The sequence below is a fragment of the Rhamphochromis sp. 'chilingali' genome, assembly GCF_963969265.1.
Source record: "Rhamphochromis sp. 'chilingali' genome assembly, chromosome: 10".
Lineage (NCBI taxonomy): Eukaryota > Metazoa > Chordata > Actinopteri > Cichliformes > Cichlidae > Rhamphochromis > Rhamphochromis sp. 'chilingali'.
In genome coordinates, this window is record NC_137937.1 from 34,692,523 (window position 1) to 34,714,274 (window position 21,752).

The 21,752-nt window shown below is 39.9% G+C and overlaps 1 protein-coding gene across 1 annotated transcript in view; it reads right to left on the bottom strand.

Annotated features, from left to right (window-relative positions):
* sh2d3cb (SH2 domain containing 3Cb) overlaps positions 1-21,526 on the bottom strand; it is a 57,666-nt gene extending 36,140 nt beyond the window's left edge. The window contains exons 1-6 of the mRNA XM_080893908.1: positions 21,429-21,526; positions 13,338-14,070; positions 5,903-5,942; positions 4,635-4,763; positions 1,110-1,504; positions 642-739 (exon numbers count right to left, since the gene is read on the bottom strand). Of these exons, the coding sequence (XP_080750034.1) occupies positions 642-739; positions 1,110-1,504; positions 4,635-4,763; positions 5,903-5,942; positions 13,338-14,070; positions 21,429-21,447 (1,414 nt within the window). The 5' untranslated portion in view covers positions 21,448-21,526. The remainder of the gene's footprint in view (positions 1-641; positions 740-1,109; positions 1,505-4,634; positions 4,764-5,902; positions 5,943-13,337; positions 14,071-21,428) is intronic.
* Between the last annotated feature and the right edge of the window lie 226 nt (positions 21,527-21,752).

The following is a 21,752-nucleotide window of genomic DNA, read 5'->3' on the forward strand; positions in this document are numbered from 1 at the left end:
TACTTTGCTCTTTTTTCTGTTTCCTTGTTCCTTTTGTGTTTAAAACATTGAAATATAAATATTCTTCATTATACATTATACATAATCATACATTAAACTCAGAGACCCATCCTTGCATTAAACATCAGCTAGATTACAGCAACTATGTTTGTGTCCAGCCTGTCCACTGTCATGCTTCTCTTAAGACTGAACTAATGCACATTTAGTATCTAAATTCTGGATAAGGAAACACTTTAAGCTTTGAATAAATTTTGAATGATTTCTTTTAACTCTTACTATTCATCAGATGTCATCTTTTACTGGAAAAGCAAAATGACTACATTTAAAACATAAAATCATGTCGATTGTGAAAAATGTTAAAAGGTTAAAGTGTCTAAGGGTTTAGCCCAGGTCTACACAAGTGACCTGCTGCTGAGGTTATACAAGCCAGAGAGCAAACAGCCACAGATCCTCTGAATCAGGTTGAAGTTCCTGGCTGTTGACTAAAAGCCAGGCAGACCAGGCTGTTGGGGCAATAACAACCCAATTAAGACTCTTTTTTTGACCTTCTTCCTACTGCTGTACTATTGATTTTTCATAATACTGATGAGTATTTAGGGATTATCAAGCTGTGAGGCAAGAAGAGAAAAAGTTTAACTTACAGCGGCTAGAAGGAGTAGAAAGAAACAATTCTCCAGGACTCAGCTGGCCATCCTGTTCCCTGTTCACGTCTGCCTCCTTGTGGTTGTTAGAGGAAGGACTACATGGAGAGAGATGGCACATATTACAGAACCACAGTACTCATTTTAATTTCATCCACCACATTTACTGTAGCAGATTAATACAAGATTGTAAAGAGGATGAGTTCATGTTTTTAATTAACTGCTCTATGAAGCCCTCCATTGTTTTTCCCCAAGTGAATCAAGAAATTCAACGTGGCAAACTTTTTATTGGATTATGTTTTTCTTTCTTACTATAAAATAAACTTTATAGCCTTAAACAATCAAAAGTCAGACAATTCATTTACAGTCCTTGTGTGCCATAGTTTTTCACATGAGTTCACGCTGTGCGTTTATTATGTTACACATAAAAATCGTAACTTAAAAGGAATTAAACAAGTGGAACCGCACCTTCTCGGACAGACCCTCTCCTCTCCTCCCATGCTACCGTTCCTCAGCCCCCTTTGACCCGATGAGGTGACGGCAGTGGTGCGGAAAGCCGTCTCCAGGTAGCTAAGTGGCAAGGTCCTGTTGACTGGCTGGTGAATCTGAGCTCCGCTCCACCGAGTCAGAGCCGCCCGGCTGCCCACATAGAAATGAACAAGGGCAGGTAAGGAGTCGAAGGCCTCGCCCTCCAAGCTGTACTGAACCCGAGTGTACGTCTCAGCGGACTGAACCACCGCCTTCCCGATGAGGAAGTGAAGCGTTTTCTGCTCCCACCGGCTGGTAAGGACAAAGTCACCCTGACTGGACTGAGAGTCCCTGACAAGAAAGTCACCATGGTTCACCACAAGGCTCTCCGACACCTGAACAGATGTTTTAATTTCTGTTAGTTATTAGACGTTTCATCATTTTTACATTTATACCGATGTGATTAAAGATGCAGTGTGATGTTTGACTTTTATTTTATGTTGTCTAATTGATATATTAATTTTATTTCAAAAAATGTTTGGAATGAATTGGGTTAAAAAAATACAATAATAGTCACATAACTTAAAATGTATCTGTTTTTAATAGTGATGTAAACAATATTTGTGAAAGTTTTTTTACATTTGCACATCTAAACACTCAGACACAGAGGAAGAAATCCAAGTTAGTTTAAATCTCATTCCTGAAAGTGTTTCTCAAACTTTGAGGCTTGGATAGGGCTGCTGCTGGAGGGTGAAACCACCAGGGGAAAAATAAAGTCAAACTAATTTAAATAAACAGGAGTCATGAAAAATAAACACGCATTTCCAAACACTATCATGCTGACCTTTATTTCACTAAATTCCCTTTTTGTATTGACACTAAATGATTTATAAGAATTGTGGAAGCATCAACGTTTCTGCTTCTGCTTTTTTGATTTTTGTATTTAAAATGAAAACTAAGAATAGAGGCTGGCATGTATTGAACAGAGAGAAAAACCTTTTGAAGGGGTTTTGTAATATAAAGTATACCTGAACTCCTTCTAACATCATTCTGTCTCCAAAGTTTAGCCAGACGCTCCCCCTTGTGGCCTAATAGCTACATGACTGTGGTATCTGAGTAAATGCTGTAGTAAGCTTTGCAGTCTGGGCTTTGCTGTGTGGGGTTTGCAGGTTCTCCCTGTGACTGTATGGGTTCTCTCTGGGTTTTGCGAATCTGAATGTTTTCTGTCTCTCTGTTAGCACTGCGATAAACCGGCAAACTGTCCAGAGTGTAGCCACCTTTCACCCTCTGTCTGCTGGGACAGGCTCCATTGACTCTCAACTGGATAAGCAGTTAAGAAAACTGATGGAAGTTATTTCTACAGGTTCTGATTGTTCAGTTCTGCTCTGAATCCAGTTCTAGCTGGATGGGGCAAATGCATTTCTTTAAAACAAGCTTGCTTTAATAATATGTTTTTTAAAACCCAAAGATACTCTCTGTTTTATCAGGAAGCAATGCAGCAAATCTGACAGAAAAAGAAAAGATGCAAAAGAAAAGGTGTTCTAATGGTGATATAGTTATCCATGCTTCAGTGAGCTCATTAGTCTCTTAGATTGAAGATGCTTTTTAACCAGCATGCGCTTTTCCCCTGAAACAACAACCTTTTCCCTTCAGGTAGCCTTCATTCCCACATCAGCCTATCAGCTTGTCCTGCCATCATAGGATGTTGGATACATCTGACTTTTTGATAGGTGCATTGCATATTTTTTAAACTTCATTTTATGTTTTAGTTTTCTTCTTTATTCTCTGTAGAACTACTTTGTTACATTACTCTTTATGTTACTTTTTTGTTACTCAGTATCACCTGTGTAGATTCCGATTAACAATCTAACACTAAACCTTTCATATTCACACATATCTGCACAAAACAATCCCTGTTCTAATAAGGAGAACACCTAAAAGTCCTTTCCTTTCACAGCCTAGACAAATATCTGACAAAACCAACAACCGATTCGGTGAAGAAACAGCCCACAGAGCACATCACAGGAAAAATATTTTTCCGTTAGTGGGCTCGACTGTATGAACAAGTATGGAAATGTACACTCCTACAAGACTTTTGTTGCGTGTTGAAAAACAAACTTTGACTCTTTGGTTCACGCTCACTTACACTCTGGGTCAGGAGATGTGTAGTACTCCTGAAGGTTTCCCTGATTGGTTAAGTATACTAATTTTCTTTAGCTCCAGTTGCTTCATCACAAGCCTCGCAACTTTGGTGATGAAGCAGCTGGAGTCCAATGTTTTAAAAAAGTGAAAGGAAAAGTAAAGAAACTAAAATTAAACCAACCTTTGAGAGCATACCCCCCCTCCCCCCATTCACTACCATCCTCACACCCACTTAACCACCACCGCCCACTATTTCCACTCTCTTGTTTTTGTTTCATTGCTGCATTTCTAATCGATTACTATCCCACGCTCTAGTCTGTAGTGACGTCGATCAGTAACTAAGAAACTAAAGCCATTTTTGTTACGTAATGTTCACAGCTGGTTTGTGGTGAAAACACGTGCTTGCTTGCTTGCAGGGCAGATGCTGGGAACTGGTTTTTTTCTCCCCCACATGTACTTTTCCAGATATTACCTGACGTAGCCGTCAGAACCACAGTTGGGCAATTGGACTATAAATAGACGTAGCCATTGTGAGATCACCCACTGATTTAAGCCTCTGCATTTTGAAGCTTCGTCTTTGGTCAATACCACATTTCTTAGTTTCTTAGAGCTGGAATATTCATACATATTTAAACTTACTAGCTAATGCTACCTACAACCAAATTCATGGAAAGTATTTACTACAAAGCAAGCCATATTATTTGCCAGATAACATCATTAAAAGTGCTCCGCAAGATACCAAACATGGTTCAGAGGTCTAGTTCGGTGAGTCAATTTAATGGAGGTCAGGCCTAGCAGGTAGTTGTTGGGTCTACCTGTTGACTCACCTGTCATTCAAAACAGTCATACCCTTAAGATTAATAAAATTCATACAGTGGATAAGAGAGCTCAATAGTGTTTTTTGAACAAGGCTGTAAACATGTCGGTTTGCTGGATATACTTTGACATGGGCGTCAGCCTCAAGTGGCCATTAGAGGAACTGCATGTTTTTGTCACTTCAGTGTTGGTTTCTTTTTGCAGCCCTGGAAATGCTTGGTCAAAATTAAACAGTCCATTAGAGTCTGGCCCGTGGGATGCCCAGTTCCATGCAAGTGACGCTGTGTAATTGTCTCGTAACAACTGAGTACCCCTCGATGCCTAAACATTGAACAACTGCTGAGTGCTGCATAAGTAACAGTGCATAAAGTCCAGAACTGATTCTCTCAACATTGTCTGACCTTAATGCATGGAAGCTAAAAACATCCTTTATTCATATCCTTTTTGTGTAACCCTAAATGACACAAGTAATGAGAAGCGTTTTTAAAAATTATGACATTTTCATGCAACAGCTGCAAAAAAAAAAAAAAAAGTGTGTATTTGCATGTGCGTATGTCAGAGGCAGACCTGCCAGGGGATGCATCCGTGGTACCAAGCGTGGCTCTTCAGGTTTGTGCCGCTCAGCCTCAGCTCTTCCTCCAGCTGCTTCCTCAGCTTCTCAGACGGCGCCTCCAACCAGAACTTCTCCTTGGAGAACTTAAAAGACATGACAGGCGCACGTTGAGAAACAACCTCCCCATGTACGAACACAGGAAGGCAACAACATGAGTTTAAGCCATTGTGTGACCTCTGCTGGCTAAAGGTCAAATCCCAGCAGAGTCTTTTATCTCCTGCGTTTTTCCTTCCTGAAAAAAAATGTAAACCAGATTGGCTTTTTAAAGAAATGGCTAAAATACAAGCATGTAGCCAATCTGCAGCCTTCTCTGCTGTTTTTGTGTGAATGTCTGTTAACAGAGGAAAGAGTGGGATGAGGGAGGAGGAATAGAGAGAGGGAGGATTGACAGCTCTGGCATTCCCACACTGGCATCCACAGTGGCGGCACCAGAGGCCCAAAACCCAGACCCATGCTGGAGTTTTGGCCTTGTCACTGTGGCAACGTCATTGTTAGATGGGGGTCATCGCTCAGCGGCCTTTGTCTGTCGTGTCTTTATGCAAAAAGAAGAAGAAGAAGAAGCTACTGTATACAAAAATTTATGTTAAGGACAAGCTGGGAATACTGGGAGTGTGGACACACACACAAACACATTCCTCAGCTTTATAGGTGACATGTTGTTTTTCTGGTCCCTGACACCTCCCACCCCCTTCTTCTTTGACAGAATGGTTTGCCCCGTTGAACTGGGAATCAAAGACTGGGAACGGGGCCAGGACCACTTCAAAACAAAATAAGATGGTGTGTGTGTTGTGAGGTAAAGACCTGGAAGCCTCCAGCTCTAATTTCATTAGCATTATCATTCACTGGCAGCTTGTAACATTTAGAGAAGTGTGTTTGTCAAGTATCTAATTATAAGTCAATGGAGTGGAAATCATCTTGCTCTCCGGGTCTCTCTCCACCTTTCCTAAACAAGGCCGCCGGCCGAGACGCCACCATTTCCAGCGGTAACCAAGTCAGCTCAAAAGTATGTCACCGCAGAGGGGCTGCATTCCCCGAGGCTTTTCTGTCACTGTCCTGATTGAATTAGAGCCACAGAGCCGAGTGTAGGGAATCACAGAGGTTTGCTGAGAGGTCCATATACAGCTGGAAAAAGGCTTGACCACAGGAAGTGAGAAAGCAAAAGGAAGCTGAATCAAAATGAGAGTCAAATGTACTTTAAAGTCGCACAAAAAGGTAAGCTTACTTTCACATATTCTCCTCCACCATCTGTCATGTCCTGATGCCTAAAAAACAAAGGAAACAAGTTTGATTTATTAAGAATATTAGTTTGAACTTTTTCTTGTAAGAGTCCCCAGTTACCTAACAGCTAATAATTCACAGGAAAGTTTCTAAAAAAAAAAAAAAAAGAGTCTAATGAGGTATTAATAACAGGGCAAAATAAATATTGAACTAAGCAAATTATAGAAGAGGGTTCTCTCTCTTCAACACATCCAATGCCACAAATAAGCTCTAGGTGATCTGAGCAGAGTTTAGCAGATGTCAATCAAGTAAATAAATAAATAACTACGATTAACACATTTTAGAAAAATGTGTTTGTTTCATCTGTCTGCTAGAAAAAAACTAAATCACCAAATATCAGTATCAGTCTTTAAAATCCTGTATTGGTCAGGTTAGTATTTGTTTATTTATTTTTCTTCTACTTTTAATTTTTTGTTATTTATTGGATGCGATACAAGCACTGTGTTTTCATGAATGATGGCTGCTCTGAATAAATTAAGTTGTTTTTTTTCTTTGTTCATGAATTGCTCAGTAGAGATCAACAGAGCAGCTATGGGAAAAGAAAAATCGACCAACATACAATAAAGATCCAAGCAGGAAGAATCTGGGACCAATGACTAGTTTCTGTGACGGAAAAGTCAAGCCAAAGTGGTAGTGCCCTAAATGTGTATTCTTTTTAATGACCACCAGGGGGACAAAGACGTTGTATAGAAGTCGATGTGAAACAGCACTCAGCGCATTGCTGTATGACCTCACTAAACACAATTTTAAATAGTTTCTGGTCTCAGTTGCTACTTTAAGCTCATATTGTAATCAAGTATGTAATCGGTCTGTCTGTTAGCAGTCTAGTGTTTTTAACATATGATTCTCATATTTTGTGTCTTCAACAGCATCTAGCGCTGATTTAATTTAGGTGAAAAAGATCACAGCAAATGTGACAATCATTAAAAACTTTATATTACCCAGAAAGTTTTTATGGATCGTCTTCAAACTTCACAACAGTAAGCTAGGCCTTGGGGGTCACGAGTACCTAGGTAGGGTAAGCATTTGCCCTTGATCATATTGTAATAAAAAAAAATGGCTGACGTCAGCATGTTATTAAAAAAAATCATAAAACATCAAAGTTTCAGTATAGCTCTCGTGTTTCTCAGGGAGCCTTGTTAGAGGAGAGAGAATCGCCCGCCGCTTGATCAGCTGCCAATGACTTGTAATTGAGAAGTTGTTAACTAGCAACTGTGGGGTGGTTCAGTCAGACCTCTCCCCCCGCCCACCTCCGCCTGTCATGTCTGGTTTCAAACTACCAAGAGGCCGCTGAGCTCAAAGCTTCATGACGGTGTTTTACTAACCAGTATGAGACGCCACAATATTTATGTCCAACTTTTATACAGTCTATAGCTGGGAGTCAGTTAAAACACTGGAGCTGAGTGTTTGCATGTCATGTTTACATGTCGTCCTAACCCCCCATCTGCTCTGTGCAGCTACAGCTGGCACTATTTTTAGAGTTGCCGAGAAGAGGGTCGCTTCTGCGACGCGTCAGAATCAAAGTAGAGTCTGCAAGGTGGTGAAATAGCTGACACTGCTACATCATCCACTGAAGCTCCACAGGATTCAGTGTGTCTGAGTCAGGTAACTACTAAATGTAGCCAGGGGGTCTACAGCGCCTGCTGTTTCCAGAAACCACATTTTATGCAACTTTCAACAAACATTCAACGTGTTTTGTAATTTTCATCTGCTGTGACATATTTCCTGTCGCACTCATGTAAGATTAGAGTTTAAACTGTTGCAGAGTCGTGGTCATTGACATAGCAACTCTATGGTATCAGATAAAACAGCAAACAACTGTAATCACGGTCACATTCAGCTTTTGTCTTTTATTGTTCAGCCTTGATTAAAGGCTGGAAATCCAACAGCCCTGTTTTCAAACAGCACGTTTTCCTTATTGTTTGTCATCATAATTTACTTGATTTTTAAAAAAATCCCATATCTTGATAAGTGAGTAGCAGTATTATCAGTTAGTTCTGGTAGCAGCAGCAGAAGTTGTACATGCTTTATGCTGTCTGCTGTCCATTGGCCCTCTTGCGAAACTCTCTGACAGCAGCAGTGAGTTCATTCGACACCGCCCAGCAACAACATGCAACCCAACAAACTCCTCCAGGGAGGATCGGGAATATTCCCGCTCGTATCTGCAAACCGTCTGTTTTTCAAGACTGAAGCAAAAGAAACATTTTTTCTCCATGATGTCCATCCACACAACAGCTGGATCCTCACCAAATCTGAGGCCTGTGGGGCTCACAAAACTAAACTCAGCACCCAGAGGACCACTGACACTTTTCAAATGATGCTTTAAACAAAAAAAACTCCCAAAAAGCAAAAGCTTTGTTTCTTTCTGACAGCTTTGATGCATTATGTCAGCGCAGAAACACAGCACACTGGCAGGGTGAAACTCTCTGCTCTTCCTCAACTGGCTGCATACTTCCAAGAGTCAAGGGAGGTGACCTTTTGTTCCCAAATACAAACTCTGAGAACAGGCAGCACACACTCACAGATGTGGACATACAGCATGAGAAACGCGCTGGCATTCAAAAACTAAACCCCACGCAGATGATTTTAAGCCCTGATATACTGCTTGTGCTGTTTGGGAATGATGCCAACGCTCACTGGCTGTTTTAATTATTAGATTAAACCCTTTAGGGCTAGGAAGGAGGAGGAGGGTATTTTTATGGCATTATTGAGGACAATATAATAAACAGGAAGTCAGACGAAGACAAAACTCCCAGGTTACAACACGGCACCCCATTCATTCCAGTAAAAGCTGCTCCATACCTGCTTTTTCAAACTCAGGACTGAAAAACTCCAAGTTTCCAAGTATCAGGATGTTCCAATTCTGAGATCCTTGGAGCAAATAAAAACAGAGAGCACCTCTCCCTCACAGGATAAAATAAAATAAATGAAAGCCTCTTCTAGATGTTCCAAATGGTTCAAAAGCGAGTATGGATACAGTCGTCCGATGTGGATCAGATATCGGGTGACAGCAAACGACCACAGTGATAGCAGTAAATACTGAAAGTGCAAATGCAAATTTTTTTTTACATTTTTTCTTTTTATCTATCTTGTAATTGACTGTAGCTTATTACTTAACCAATAAATGCAGGTTCAGAACATTTATATTGTATTATATTATATATTTGTTATATTCATGTAATTATTTATAAAAAAGTTAAGCTGATTTTTCCATTCAAAACACATAATGACTCAGTCATTTCCTTGCAATGAGGAATGTAGCTTATTACTTATTAATGACGAATTCTGTAAAAATAGGATGTGAACCTCCTTGAGAACAGGAAAAAAGCTGGTGGTTGCCCGGTGATTGTGTTTAAATTTTTCACTACTTTTCAAACAACCCAGAGGATAAAAGAGTAGCGCCCTCAACCCTGAGGTCTTTGTAAGGAGACGGCTCAGGTCACCTGATGTGAGATATAATGATAGATGTTTTTATCTCTATTTAAAGGCGACAAACTGGAGACCTGCAGCTATATCTAAGAATAAGCTTATAACCAGCTTATAACCAGTGGTCAACATCCACTTATACGTGGACAGGATACTGTCACAAATGGTCAATATTCTTCTGCTCACATTTTTTCTTCACACTTGGACCGAACCACAGTTAAAGTCTGTTCACTGTTAAGTTATAAGACTGTTTGCAGTGGCCTTATCCATGAGGGGAAACTCCCTCCACTTCAGGGCTGCACTCCTCAAACCAGCACCAAATTTTACAGCAGTTCCTGCTCTGACTGCCAGCAGCTGTTACGCCATCAAGCAACAGCAACACAGTCAGAGAGACTGCCTGTGGTTTAACGCTTCCCTAATAACGACATTAGTTGCAAAGAGCTGAGGCTGACTGCAACAAACACAGAGTGGAAAAAGAAAGTCACCAAGCCTGGATGACTTTTTAAAAGCAGGTCAAGTTCAGCCTCAGTGACCACTTCTGCTCTGATGGCTTCTTAAACTTGAATTACCTCCTTTATTGCAATAAGGTGAGAATTCAGAACGTGCTGAGTTCGGGCAGTGCAATTCCTCCGAAACTGTGAACAGCTGAAAGCTGATATGACACCTCTGCGGCTGCGCTGCGGGTAAAACTACTCTTACTACTACTTACTAATAATTTGAGAAATCTCCAATTCGCCTGTCTCATCGATCGTTCGCGGGATATGCCTCAAACTTGATGGGTTTCTGGTCATTTGGATGAAGAGTTCCCATCGTTTTCCTGTTCTCAGTGAGTCCACTACTGTGACTGTGGCTCTACTCTATCTGCAGGGACGGGGCCCACACACCAACACAGCCATGTTTGTTTAAATATCTTTGTGAGGGCATTCATCCACATGAACGCACGTCACTTAGTTTAGCGATACCACATCTAAAAGTGTCCGACATGGCGGTGTTTTGGTCCCACACTGAGGTTTGAAGACCATCGTCTACATCTTAAGGCTTTGTAGTGTCCCGTGGGTGCAGGGTTGAAATGTGGAATAACAAAATTCAGACTGGTTCTCAAAAAGACAAACAGGCATTTAAAAAAAATGTTAGTCTTTGGTTTCCTGTGACAAACAGCTTAAGTCATCCAGTTATGTTTTCACTACACGCACATTCAACAAGTGTGACCATACAGCGGTCGTCTTTTCAAACCAGCAACTTCCAATTAACTGCACAGTCAGGGAAAATCTGTAAGTTGGGGCTACACTTACCCGGAACAGGCACTGCACCAGTAGTTAAAAGAAACACACTGTTAATGAGAGGCTGGACGAGTCGTCTCTGTTTATCCACAAATCCACTCTGAGCCTTTTCCCCTGACAGCTACAGGACACCATTTCCTCTTATTCTGCTACTGAAAGTCAATAATCAAACTAAAAGCTTTCCTTCGATGCTGATGTGAGTCTTAAAGCCGTTTAATGTTAGTTTTTTTTTAACAGATACTGAGGATTTTTGGTTGGGAGATCTTCTTTCTCCTAAAGCTTCGAGTTTGAAAGAACGGGTGTTCGTCGACCCTAACTGGACTTCTTGAACATGACTCACTGTGTCTGTGTTGTTTGTGCTTTTTGGAGAGTTTTTAATAGAATTATCTGACCAATAATACGACTTTCTGTCTGCTACAAAACATCCGAGATGTGTTAGCGTCAGTGCTGGTGACTGATATTCTTAGCACTAGTTGATAGGTACCTGTCTTCTGTGTGATGCACACGTACAGTCTATGAATGAAGACAAACACCTTTTCCTTCAGATATGGTTATTTCTGTCTCCAAAACATAAATACATAAAATGACAGGAGCCAAAATGCTAACAATAAGACTTCATAATGAAACAACATAAGCCGATTTTTTAAGTAAAACAACCAAATATTCATCATTCTCGTCATTTCAGATGTTCTTTTTTATAGATACAGACACATTTCCTTTTACTTTCACTCTAGCAGGTTAAGCGAGTTCAAATCAAATGATCAGGCTGGTGATAATTAGCAGGCCTGTTATTACAGCTGTCCGATGAACTGTATATTAAGTTGAGATTCTGGACGTATCAATATTTTGTTCAATATTTTGAGCATTTTTGTGATTCTGACTTTGTAAAATTTTGGCACCTCTGAGCTTTATTTTTCCAGTAATGCACTGGTATCAGATATAATTACATCTACACGAATCACACCGTCACTTCGCTGTTTTACTCAAATGTTTGGTGACATTTAGAAGCTTGAAACAGATCTTTGCAAACGAAAACTAACTTAAAGTCAAATTCTGATGATTTTTTTTCACAGTTTTACAAACTAAATTCTTAATTACAGCATAATGTTAACAGGAATAACAAGACAATATATACTGAAAAAAGAAAAATACCAAAAAGTTCAATTTGGGAAGACATAATCATTTACTTCAGCTTGATTAAGATAGACTTTTACCTGCAGGGCCATAACATTTAAGTATTTTCATAGCCTTTTATTTGTACAAGAATCATTCATTTCTTTTATAATTTGGATTAAAGCAGCAGAAGGTGGCATGCTTTTCCTTGAAGCCAGCACTAAGCGACTGACACAAGGTCGCAAACCTGTGACAGCATGCAGCGGGACATACAAGTCAGGTGGAAAAGAGACGAAGTTAAACCTGCTGCTGCATCTCTGCCAAAGAAGTCTTATCACTCTTCAGAGTGAAGCAGCGCAGGATCAAATTCCTCCGCTTATGTAACTAACAGACCGGTCCAGAGCCAGCAAGCCGACTCACTTCAAAGTCGACTTGTAGCTAGTAAATGTTTTACTGATCCTCGTTTCAGGTTTTATGGCACCAAACTAACCAAAAACACGCCTCTATTTCCGCCTTTACAAATATACTTCAAACGAAAAAAAAGCGACCGAAGGGATAAAAATATCAAAGCCTCGGAGCTGAGACTGTTCCCCGAAGCAGATTAACAGATGATCGCGACAGATAGTTTTCTCTGACTGTCTCACTGTTTCAGAAAAAACTAACTGTGTGTGTTCTTATTCAAGAAACACAAACCCTGATCTCACAGCCTGGCTCCGTGTCATCAGTGGATAAAGAGTTAATAGCGGAAGCGGTTTTCTCACCTTTCCCTCCTCACCGCGCTTAACTTTAAGTCCCCAACTTCACACATCTTGTCCCGAGGTCAGTCCTCACGGCTTCGCCCAGCTGACTGATAGCCGCGGTGAGTGGGAGCGGAGCTACTGCGCATGTCCGCAGCGACAGCCACTTTCACAGTGCATTTTAATCTTCACGTGTTGAATATTTGAGAGTTTTATTTTTTAGAGAGTGTCATAATGTTACTTACTTTCTTTTCGATAATTAATTAGTTATTATTTTACCACAGAGTTACTTTCATTGTCTCTTCTGTTACAGACAATATTTTCTATTGTTTCATTATATTTACATTTTAGATCTATTCATTTTAAATATTTCATCCAGCATTATTTGATTCAGTGACTCGAGCTTATAGAGTGTTGTGCATTTTATATTATTTTTTAATTTAATTTAAGTTGATTTAATTTTTATGCTCTATTTTTAAGATTTATATCTTTTTTCTTTTTAAACAGATAATTTAATAGATCAGTGATCGATTAAGTGACTGATTTATTTCAGGTCAACTCAATATTAAATTAATTTCCACTAACAAGCAGCTGGGTGTCAGGAGGTCATGAAACATGACCTTTTTCAATCTCTCGTGATTATTACTATTTTCTACTAATAGTTTAAGTCTCACAAAGACACTTTTGTGAATTTTCAGTCTGTTTTTCTTATGTTTCTAACTAAAAACGTTTTTCTACTGATATGAACTGACTGCCTGAATAACAATCAGGCTGTGTATTTCTGACCTGCATCTTCTGAGAGAAAAATAAATAAACATCTCACTTGTCAGCATACTCCACTTCCTGTGAGCTTTTCATGGTCGTGGTGGTTTCCTGTGTACGTGTGACGCCTCGCAGTCTCTCTGTTTGGGGGTCCAGGTGGCTGTGGGCTGTTTCAGCTATAGGATCCATCGGCACATACAGATCCTGGTTCGAAGCAGCCTTGTGGCTCTTAACTGAAGGCTCTCTGGCTGTTTCTAAATCATTCTTGCTCTTTAATGCCTCACTGCTGGTTAAAAATTCCACAGCAGGATCACAGCTGTCAGATTCTGAGGTCAAAGGTGAAGTCGGGCTGGATGTCGGTGTCACTGGCAGTGACCGGGCCAACGTAGAAGCAGGCTGAGGCTTTTCCATGTTGTTCGCACTAAGGCTTGTCAGAGCACCAAGCAGGGGCGAGTCCCGGACATGCTCTCCCGCCTTCAAATTGCCCTGCCTCTCACTCATCCCTTTCTCCTCCTCCTCCTCCTCTGTCTTGGTCTTCTTCTCCTTTAGCCCCTTGAAGCTCTTCTTCTGCTTGTCATTGCGAGGCACAGTCCCCACATGTGTGTACATCTCACAGGAGCGAGCGTAGGTGGGGCTGTGGAGGCAGGACTCCATGTCGTCCACCGACTGGTTGCCCATCCCTGCAGATTTGTCCCCGGAAAAGCTCCCATCATACTCCAGGGACGCTTTGGTGCTCTTCTTCCCTGTTGAGCGGCGGAAGGAGAGGTTGGAGAGGCTCCCGAACAGTTTTAAATCTGGAGAAGAAGAGTTAGTTAAAAAGGAGTTTAATTTTTTTTTAAGTGCAAAAACATTAATAAAAGCATTTTTAAATTACGCAGATGGAGAACACAGAAGCCAATGCCTAAGTGATTTTAGTCTTTCGAATGGCCAACAGGGGGCGACTCCTTTGGTTGCATAAAGATGTCTGAATGTATAGAAGACTATGAGAAAATTAGCCTCTTCTGATTTAATCTATGACATCAGTATACACTTTGCTGGTGACTTTATGGTCTTAATTGCCCGTTTAAAGTCCTCCATCCACATATTCTCTTCCGTTTGTCCTTATCAGGGACGCAGGGAGACTGGAGCCTATCCCAGCTATCATAGGGCGAGACACAGTATACACCCTGGACAGGTCACCAATCTGACGTAGGGCTAACACAGAGCGACAGACCTGCTTAATAAAATGTGATGTTCATTTTGTAAATGTTAGTCCCATTTAGAGTGAAATAGATGGGTAAGCAGGGTATAGAGTGTACTGTGATTTTTGGCTTCCTGGTCAGATCCCTGTATGAGGTCTGGTTTTATTAAAGAAAAAGAAGAAGAACAAGAAGAAAGAAACAGCTGGCAGTGACCTAAAATGCCAGCTGTTTCCTCCCTGTTGTGTCGTATACAGATGTTTTCTCAAAGCTGTTGCTGTCTCACATTTCTGTCCAAAGGTTTTGTGCAGCAGGGCTCATTTTCACTCACAGCATGTCACAAATTGCAATAGCAACAAGCTCTTGGCATCACATTCAAATGCAATAGTCGACCTGTAACCTCATATTTTGAACCAAACCACAGAAAAACCGCGTGTTTTTCAAACCCTAACCGAGTAATTAGTAGTGCCTTTATAGGGCCTAAACCATATATATAAACCATATATAAACCTAACCATATATATATAAAGTAAACAACACCTTTTTAGGAACAGTGATAGGCTTGTGTCAGAACCACAGACTTTATATACCCACATGTTTGTTTTATTTTTTACAGATTTGTTACTTGCTAATAGACCTTTACTCAATAAAATCTTTAGATGACTCATACCGTAACTCATACCAGGCAACATTGTTAGTCAGATTATTCCTGGAATCCTTTTAAAATACTGTGAGACTGTGTTTAAAATTATCTTCAAAATAAGAGCTCAAAAAAGAAAGGACATCATGGTAGCCTCCATCTTTTGTATACAGTCTGTGATTTCAAGCTTGTTTATCAGAATTGTTTTAGAAACATAAACATGCAGTTTTTTTTATTGTTTTTTTAGTTCATGACGTCTTTATATTCTCTGGCTTTAGATCTTTAGTCAGAGAGTTTCTCAACTTTTTTGCTTGCTGAGTGAGTTCAATCAATTTCTTTGTCATCTTTTATCTTTTAAAAAATAGAAAAACAGGAAAACACAACGTGTGTGTTAAAAACTGAAAAACCCCAAATTCATCAAGATTAAACGCGACAAAATGATTTTAATCTGGCTCGTTTTGCAGTGATGCACTGGCTGATCCCTGCACAGGGTCATCTTTTTAATTTGGGTTAGCCCCTTAGTGACATGAACATGCACATTTTAAACACACATTAGCATCAGTGCAGAGCCATTATGTCCCTATTTAGACCTACAGCTGCAAACCAACATGTTTTCTTTGCGTTGGAGGCATTTGAGGAATGTCATCGTACCCTTGTTTCTCTCTTATGAGGTGAAGCTCCCGAACTTTCACCAGTGTTCAAGTGTTTTCCCAAAGGACCAATTAGGCTCTGGAGGCACTGACTGTTGTTTATTTAATTCAGCAGCTAAACATGGACTCATGATTTGGAGAGAGATACAAAGATGGGGTTGATGGAGGGTAGATGTTATCTTTTACACTTGAGCCAGCATGTGTCACTTCCACATTGTTCTTAATCGATTTCCATGACCATAAAAATGAGAAAATGTTCTTTATTGCCTGTCATATTTTAGAGTAAATCCCACTCAGTGGAGTTAAGTTAAACACTGTAGTACTAAACAATCAACTTAAAAACCTCCTCTCTTTCCAATAAACAGATATGGGCATTTCCCTTTGTGTCATTTATTCCTTATTATACTGTTGGGTTTTGTTAAGTTTATGGTCAGTTTTGCTTCTGTTTTTACTTAATTCATCCCCTTCTCTGTGTTTTTTAGTGCTGTCCTGTCTCATCTCAGAGAGAAGTGAACATTTGTCCTAGATATGGCCCACATCTGTGGTTTTCTATGAACCACACTGAACCTTGAGCCAGAGGTCAGATCAGTTGTGACATCTGGGGCACATCTGGCCCACATAGTACTTTCTATAACCCATGCCTGACCTGCTTTATGCCCACAGAGCACCTGATGGTGCCATAACTGAACCGTACGTACCAAAAGTAGCCCAGACCAGGCCCGACTGTGCATGCCTGCTACCTGGACTGTTTTTCACTCCCTTTGTCTCCCTCTGTTTGTTGTCAATGCATGCTTTGTCTCTCTGACATGCACTTCCTGTTTTATTTTGGTAGCAACTGTATTCGCTTGGTTGTAGAAACATTCAAAAATCCCAAAGAACTTGTTAGGCGTTGAGTTCATTCTGTTTTTAAAATGGTTTCGCTTTCTTTGAGATACAATTACTTTGAGGAACTAAGGAAAAATTATCTACTGTTAACTCTAATCAGATTTATTTATATAGTGCCAAATTATAACAGCAGACAAGCAGATTTTACAAAATTTGCAGCTACGTCCTTTGCCAATTTCTGTTAAGAAAAATAATGCCACGATGTTCCAAAATTAATGTTTTTCTGCAGCAAACAGATTCACTTCAGCATTTATGATCCTTGGCTATTTCTGTAAATGTCAAAGGACAACGTGACACTTAAAGCAACAACGTGACTCTAAAATTTGAACTTTTTAAAACTACTCAACTGAGCTCCATTGGAGGTTTTTGTTGTCCCGAAGCCTGAAGCTGATTTGTTTTCACAGAGCGAATAAATGTCCTCAGGCTGCCTCAAAAAAATCAGTTTTTATAAGACAGCTACCAAGTCAAGCAGCAGAAGAAGAGATGCACAGAGGCCTGTTGTCCTGTCAGCAGGAATTCGCTGTCTTTTCTTAGCTCAGCTCTGTGCGCTCAGCCGGGCCGCTGTCCCTTCAAACAGCACAAAGGCACGTCTATGCTTCGTTAACAATGGAGCAAAAAGATGTTTGTAAGTGGAACAGTGGACAAAGCAACAGCGGACACACTGGAACGAGCGCCAATAGAGCACATTCATTTATGGGCTTGCACAAATAAACTTACATCAGCCTCTTTTACCAGACTCGTCTAATACCACTGTCTCTGTGCTTCTACTACTACTTTTCTACTTCAGCTCTACTAAGAGTTAATATATAGTAATATTATTCATGTCTTATGTACCATACATACAAGACATTTTCAAATATGTTTGCTTTAGATTACTTCCTCCGCTTTGATACAGTTCCATATTATAATATTTATAAATGTAACCTGTGATAAGTTACACTAAGGTTTTGGGGGGATTTTTAATGCTCAATATATTTGTGACTGATATCAACAGATGTTAAAGAAGATGTATTTTATCATATCATGGTGTGGGTCGCAATGTCGCATCACAGGAAGAGGTTCCTGTTTCAGGGCACTTCTTTAGTGTCATGTGTTCTCTCCTGATGCTCCAGCTTCCTGCCGCAGCCCAAAGACATGCATGTTGTGTTGAATGGTTATTCTGAAATAATCTAAGGTATGAATGAGTTCAGATTCAGTTCAGATAATGGATGGTTTTCATTCATTTTGTCTCCAGCAGACTTAGAGTCTCCAGCAGACTTAGAGTGCACTGGGGTTCAAGTTTATGGTGACTGAGCGTATATAGGTAAGTAAGGATTGTGCCCGATCTAAAAGTGGCCACCTGAGCTCATTTTATTTATATGCTTTTACATATAACCACTAGAGATTGCTTAATTTTAAAAATGCTTCTACACTGAAAAAGTGTTGCATTGCACTCCACTGTAGCAACAGAAAATTGGGATTTCTGGGTTAACACTGTTTATTTCACTGTACCTAAAATTAAAAATAACTTACCATGAAAATAATCAACACAAACAATTTGTCAAAGTGAGAATCTGTACTTCAAGTAAAAGGTTTATATTAAATTACAGTCTGAGTACAACTAATAAACTTAGCTGTAACAAAATAGGGTAATTATTAAAGTTGGTTCAAAGTAACATTTCTTTTCAGTGTGTTACGCTAAAGTCACACCAAGAAAAACTGTGGTGGAAGACGGCGGTCCAACTAAAATTACTGTAACTTTGTGCAATGAACAAGTTCCCTACTCGCTTTTGAAATGGTTGCTTCGAAGGACTGCGATCACTCACTTCAGTCTCACTTTGGTGCATCAAAACTGAGTTAGTCTGCTCTTATTTTTTAGATTGAAAGTTAGCAATTGCATGAAATCGCTTTGTGAAAATGTGGCAACTAAGTATGATAAATCAGTGAAGATCACATATCTGTTGCCATCCACATACACAGAAACCTACTTTCATAATCCAGCCAGAAGCTCAAAGAAAAATAAATTCAGAAATTCCTCCACAAACAGTGACGTAGCTGCTGCAGTATATCATTTAACTGTAACATGACAAAGGCGTTTGCAGCTTTGCTTTAAATGGGAATATAACATGAATACAACCAGCTGAATAAAAGGAGAACCTCCGACTGCAAAGACGCAAACTGGGTGCTGAGTAAGATTGACTGCCATGCGTAGGCAATCTGTTTGCATTTACAAATAAGTAGGTAGTTATTAGAAAGTCAGTCAGAGAGTGACTGTGTCAGTCTGAGTCTGCTAGGACAGGCTGCAGGTTGTCTTTAGGAGACCAGACTCAAAACCAAATTTAAGACGCTGCTTTTGTCATTTGGCTGCTCTGATATTCCAATCAGATTAAAAACATAATTTAAAAACATACAATAAACAATATCTGGTTGCAAATTTAATAAATTGTTTCAAATTCTTTTGGCTTTTATTATAAAGCATATTTCAGAAGTCTGCAAGTTGCAGTTGGAGTTTCAATATAAGTGAGCTGTTTAAAGTTTCCTTAATCTGGGGCGTGAACACAGCTGCAGCCTGTAGTTGTCTAATAAATGATGAATCCCTCTTCAGCACTGAGGCTTGCTGTGAAGTCCAATCTGTCCTCACTAGTTATCTGTAGCCAGTGCAAATATCCTTTCTATGGAAGCAGCTTGCCAACCAGGCCAGTGAGCTTCAGCTGACAGCTTTACCTTTGCATGTAACAGTTACGTCGGGCTTTGGAAAAATAAGATGGCAACAGCAATTTACCAACAGTCAAACACATGAAAAAGGTTTGCAAGCGACAGACAAAAAAGCAAAGAAAGTGAACTGAACACAAGTGAACATCAAAAATGGCAGAACTATTAAAGACAGCAACAGAATTTAGCTAAAAGAATAAACAGAAGACCACAGCAGAGGGGGAGGTGTTTGAACTATCAATTACAGTAAAATGTGCAGCACCAGCCGCAGTGATAAGAGTAAGCAGAAGTGGCAAGGCAGCAGTAAAAATATTTTTGTGTCAGGAAGTCTGACTGAGATCAAGATCTGCTTTGCAAAAACAACACTGATAACTACTTTAATACACAAATTCTCACCCGATTGCATTTAGTGAAAAACAGCCGTCACACACAAATTAAACATGGAGAGTGTTTTTATATCCGCTGTCCAGTTTCTGCAGCTTCCATTGCAGATACACAGTCACTGGACTTTTCTACAACACAGTTTAGAACATTTAATGGTAATTTATCACCTGTGTGTAAAACGTTTTTAAAAATTAATGTCTTCAAATGCCTTATTAGGCTTACTTCCTACTTCTAAGCTGGACTGCTGTAATTATTATCAGGATGTCCTAAAAACCCTCAAAGTTGCTCCAGAATGCTGCAGCCAGAGTTCTGACAGGGACTAGAAAGAGGGCATATTTCTCATGTATTCTCATCAATCCAGAATTGAAGTTAAAATCCTGCTCCTCACATGCAAGATTGTGAATAGTCAGGCTCCATTTTATCTCAAAAACCTCATCGTACCATATCAACCTGTTAGAGCACTTCGCTCTCAGACTGCCGGCTTACTATTTGAAAATAGAATGAGAGGGAGATGCTTCAGTTTTCAGGCCTCTTCTGTAGAACCAGCTCCCAGCTTGGATTCAGGAGACAGACACATCTCTACTTGTAAGATCAGACTTTCTTTTGTGCTAAAGTGTACAGTTTACTGCTGGATCAGGTGACCCTGAATCCCCCCTTAGTTATGCTGCAATAATTCTAGGCTGCTGGGGGATTCCCATAATGCATTTCTTTTTCACTGACTATGTGTTAATAGACCTCTCTGCATTTAATTATTACTTGTTATTAATCTCTGACTCTCTTCCACAGCATGTCTTTTGCCCTGTCTTCCTCATCTCACCCCTACTGTTAGCGGCAGATGGCCCCGCCCCTCCCTGAGTCTGGTCCTGCTGGAGGTTTCTTCCTGTTAAAAGGGAGTTTTTCCTTCCCACTGTCGCCAAAGGTCTTGCTCATAATGTTGCTGGGTATTTCTCTGTTTTATCATATGGTCCTCATCTTACCATACAAACCACATTGAAGCAACTGTTGTTGTGATTTGGAGTTATATAAATAAAGTTGAACTGAATTGAACTGAGATCCCCTCATGACCCTGATAAGGATAAGCGGAAGAGAATGGACGGATGGATGATCAAGATCCCAAATATCTATTTACAACATGTCACATGAAATTTGTAGATTTATCTCAGAAAAAGCTGCGTGCCCGGCAGAGAGACACAGGCTAGTTTGATGCCACAACTTTTGTACTATTACTTAGAAGGATTACACCTTTCACCTAAATTTAAACATCCTTGTTAGTAGATCTGCAATGTTGTAAGATGACTGATAAGTCATCCAACAAAAATGTTGGAAAATGACTGTTTCAGTCCTGAAACTGAGGTTTTAAGCTTTGTATAGAACATAAGCACAACTTTAATTCATGTCATGCCCAACCAGTTTTATCTTGTGACCTTTGGACGATCTAAACTTTAGAAAAAAATATTGCTGGATTTCAGAGCAAAGATTTTTTTTTTTACTGTGTATGCTTTGTGTGAATTCTGCTGTCACTACCTTTTCTTTTTAGTATTTTACACCAAAATATAAAACTTTAAACAGTTTTTAAAATCAGCCTAAAATCAGAGAAAGTTCAGTCCACCATCAGGTGCTTCTCTCACTGACGGATTTGATTTACTTTTGCTGGATCCTTTAGGGCGACAGACGACAAGTACTTTTCCAAATAATTCCCCATCAGAAAAAAAACCATAACTTACTCAGTTTCCGTTTGCTCATGGCTCACTGGTGGAGTGTGTGGGCTTCCTAATAACATGTAAAGCACTCTTTAAAAGTGTCCTCCACGTCTTTCCAGCACCATGCTCTTTACTCAACAGAATGAATCTACTTCCTGTCTTGTGAACGCAGCGGAAGCTGGGGGTAAAATTTCAAGTTTTCGCTGTGCTGTCTTGTAGCAATCAGATGACAAGTCTATCGTCACTTTACACTGGAAGTGAGAGGTGCAACAGCAAATTACTGTTTTCTCACTAACTCACTACCCAACCAACAAACCAACAAACAGGAAATCTCATTGTGGTTTCTAC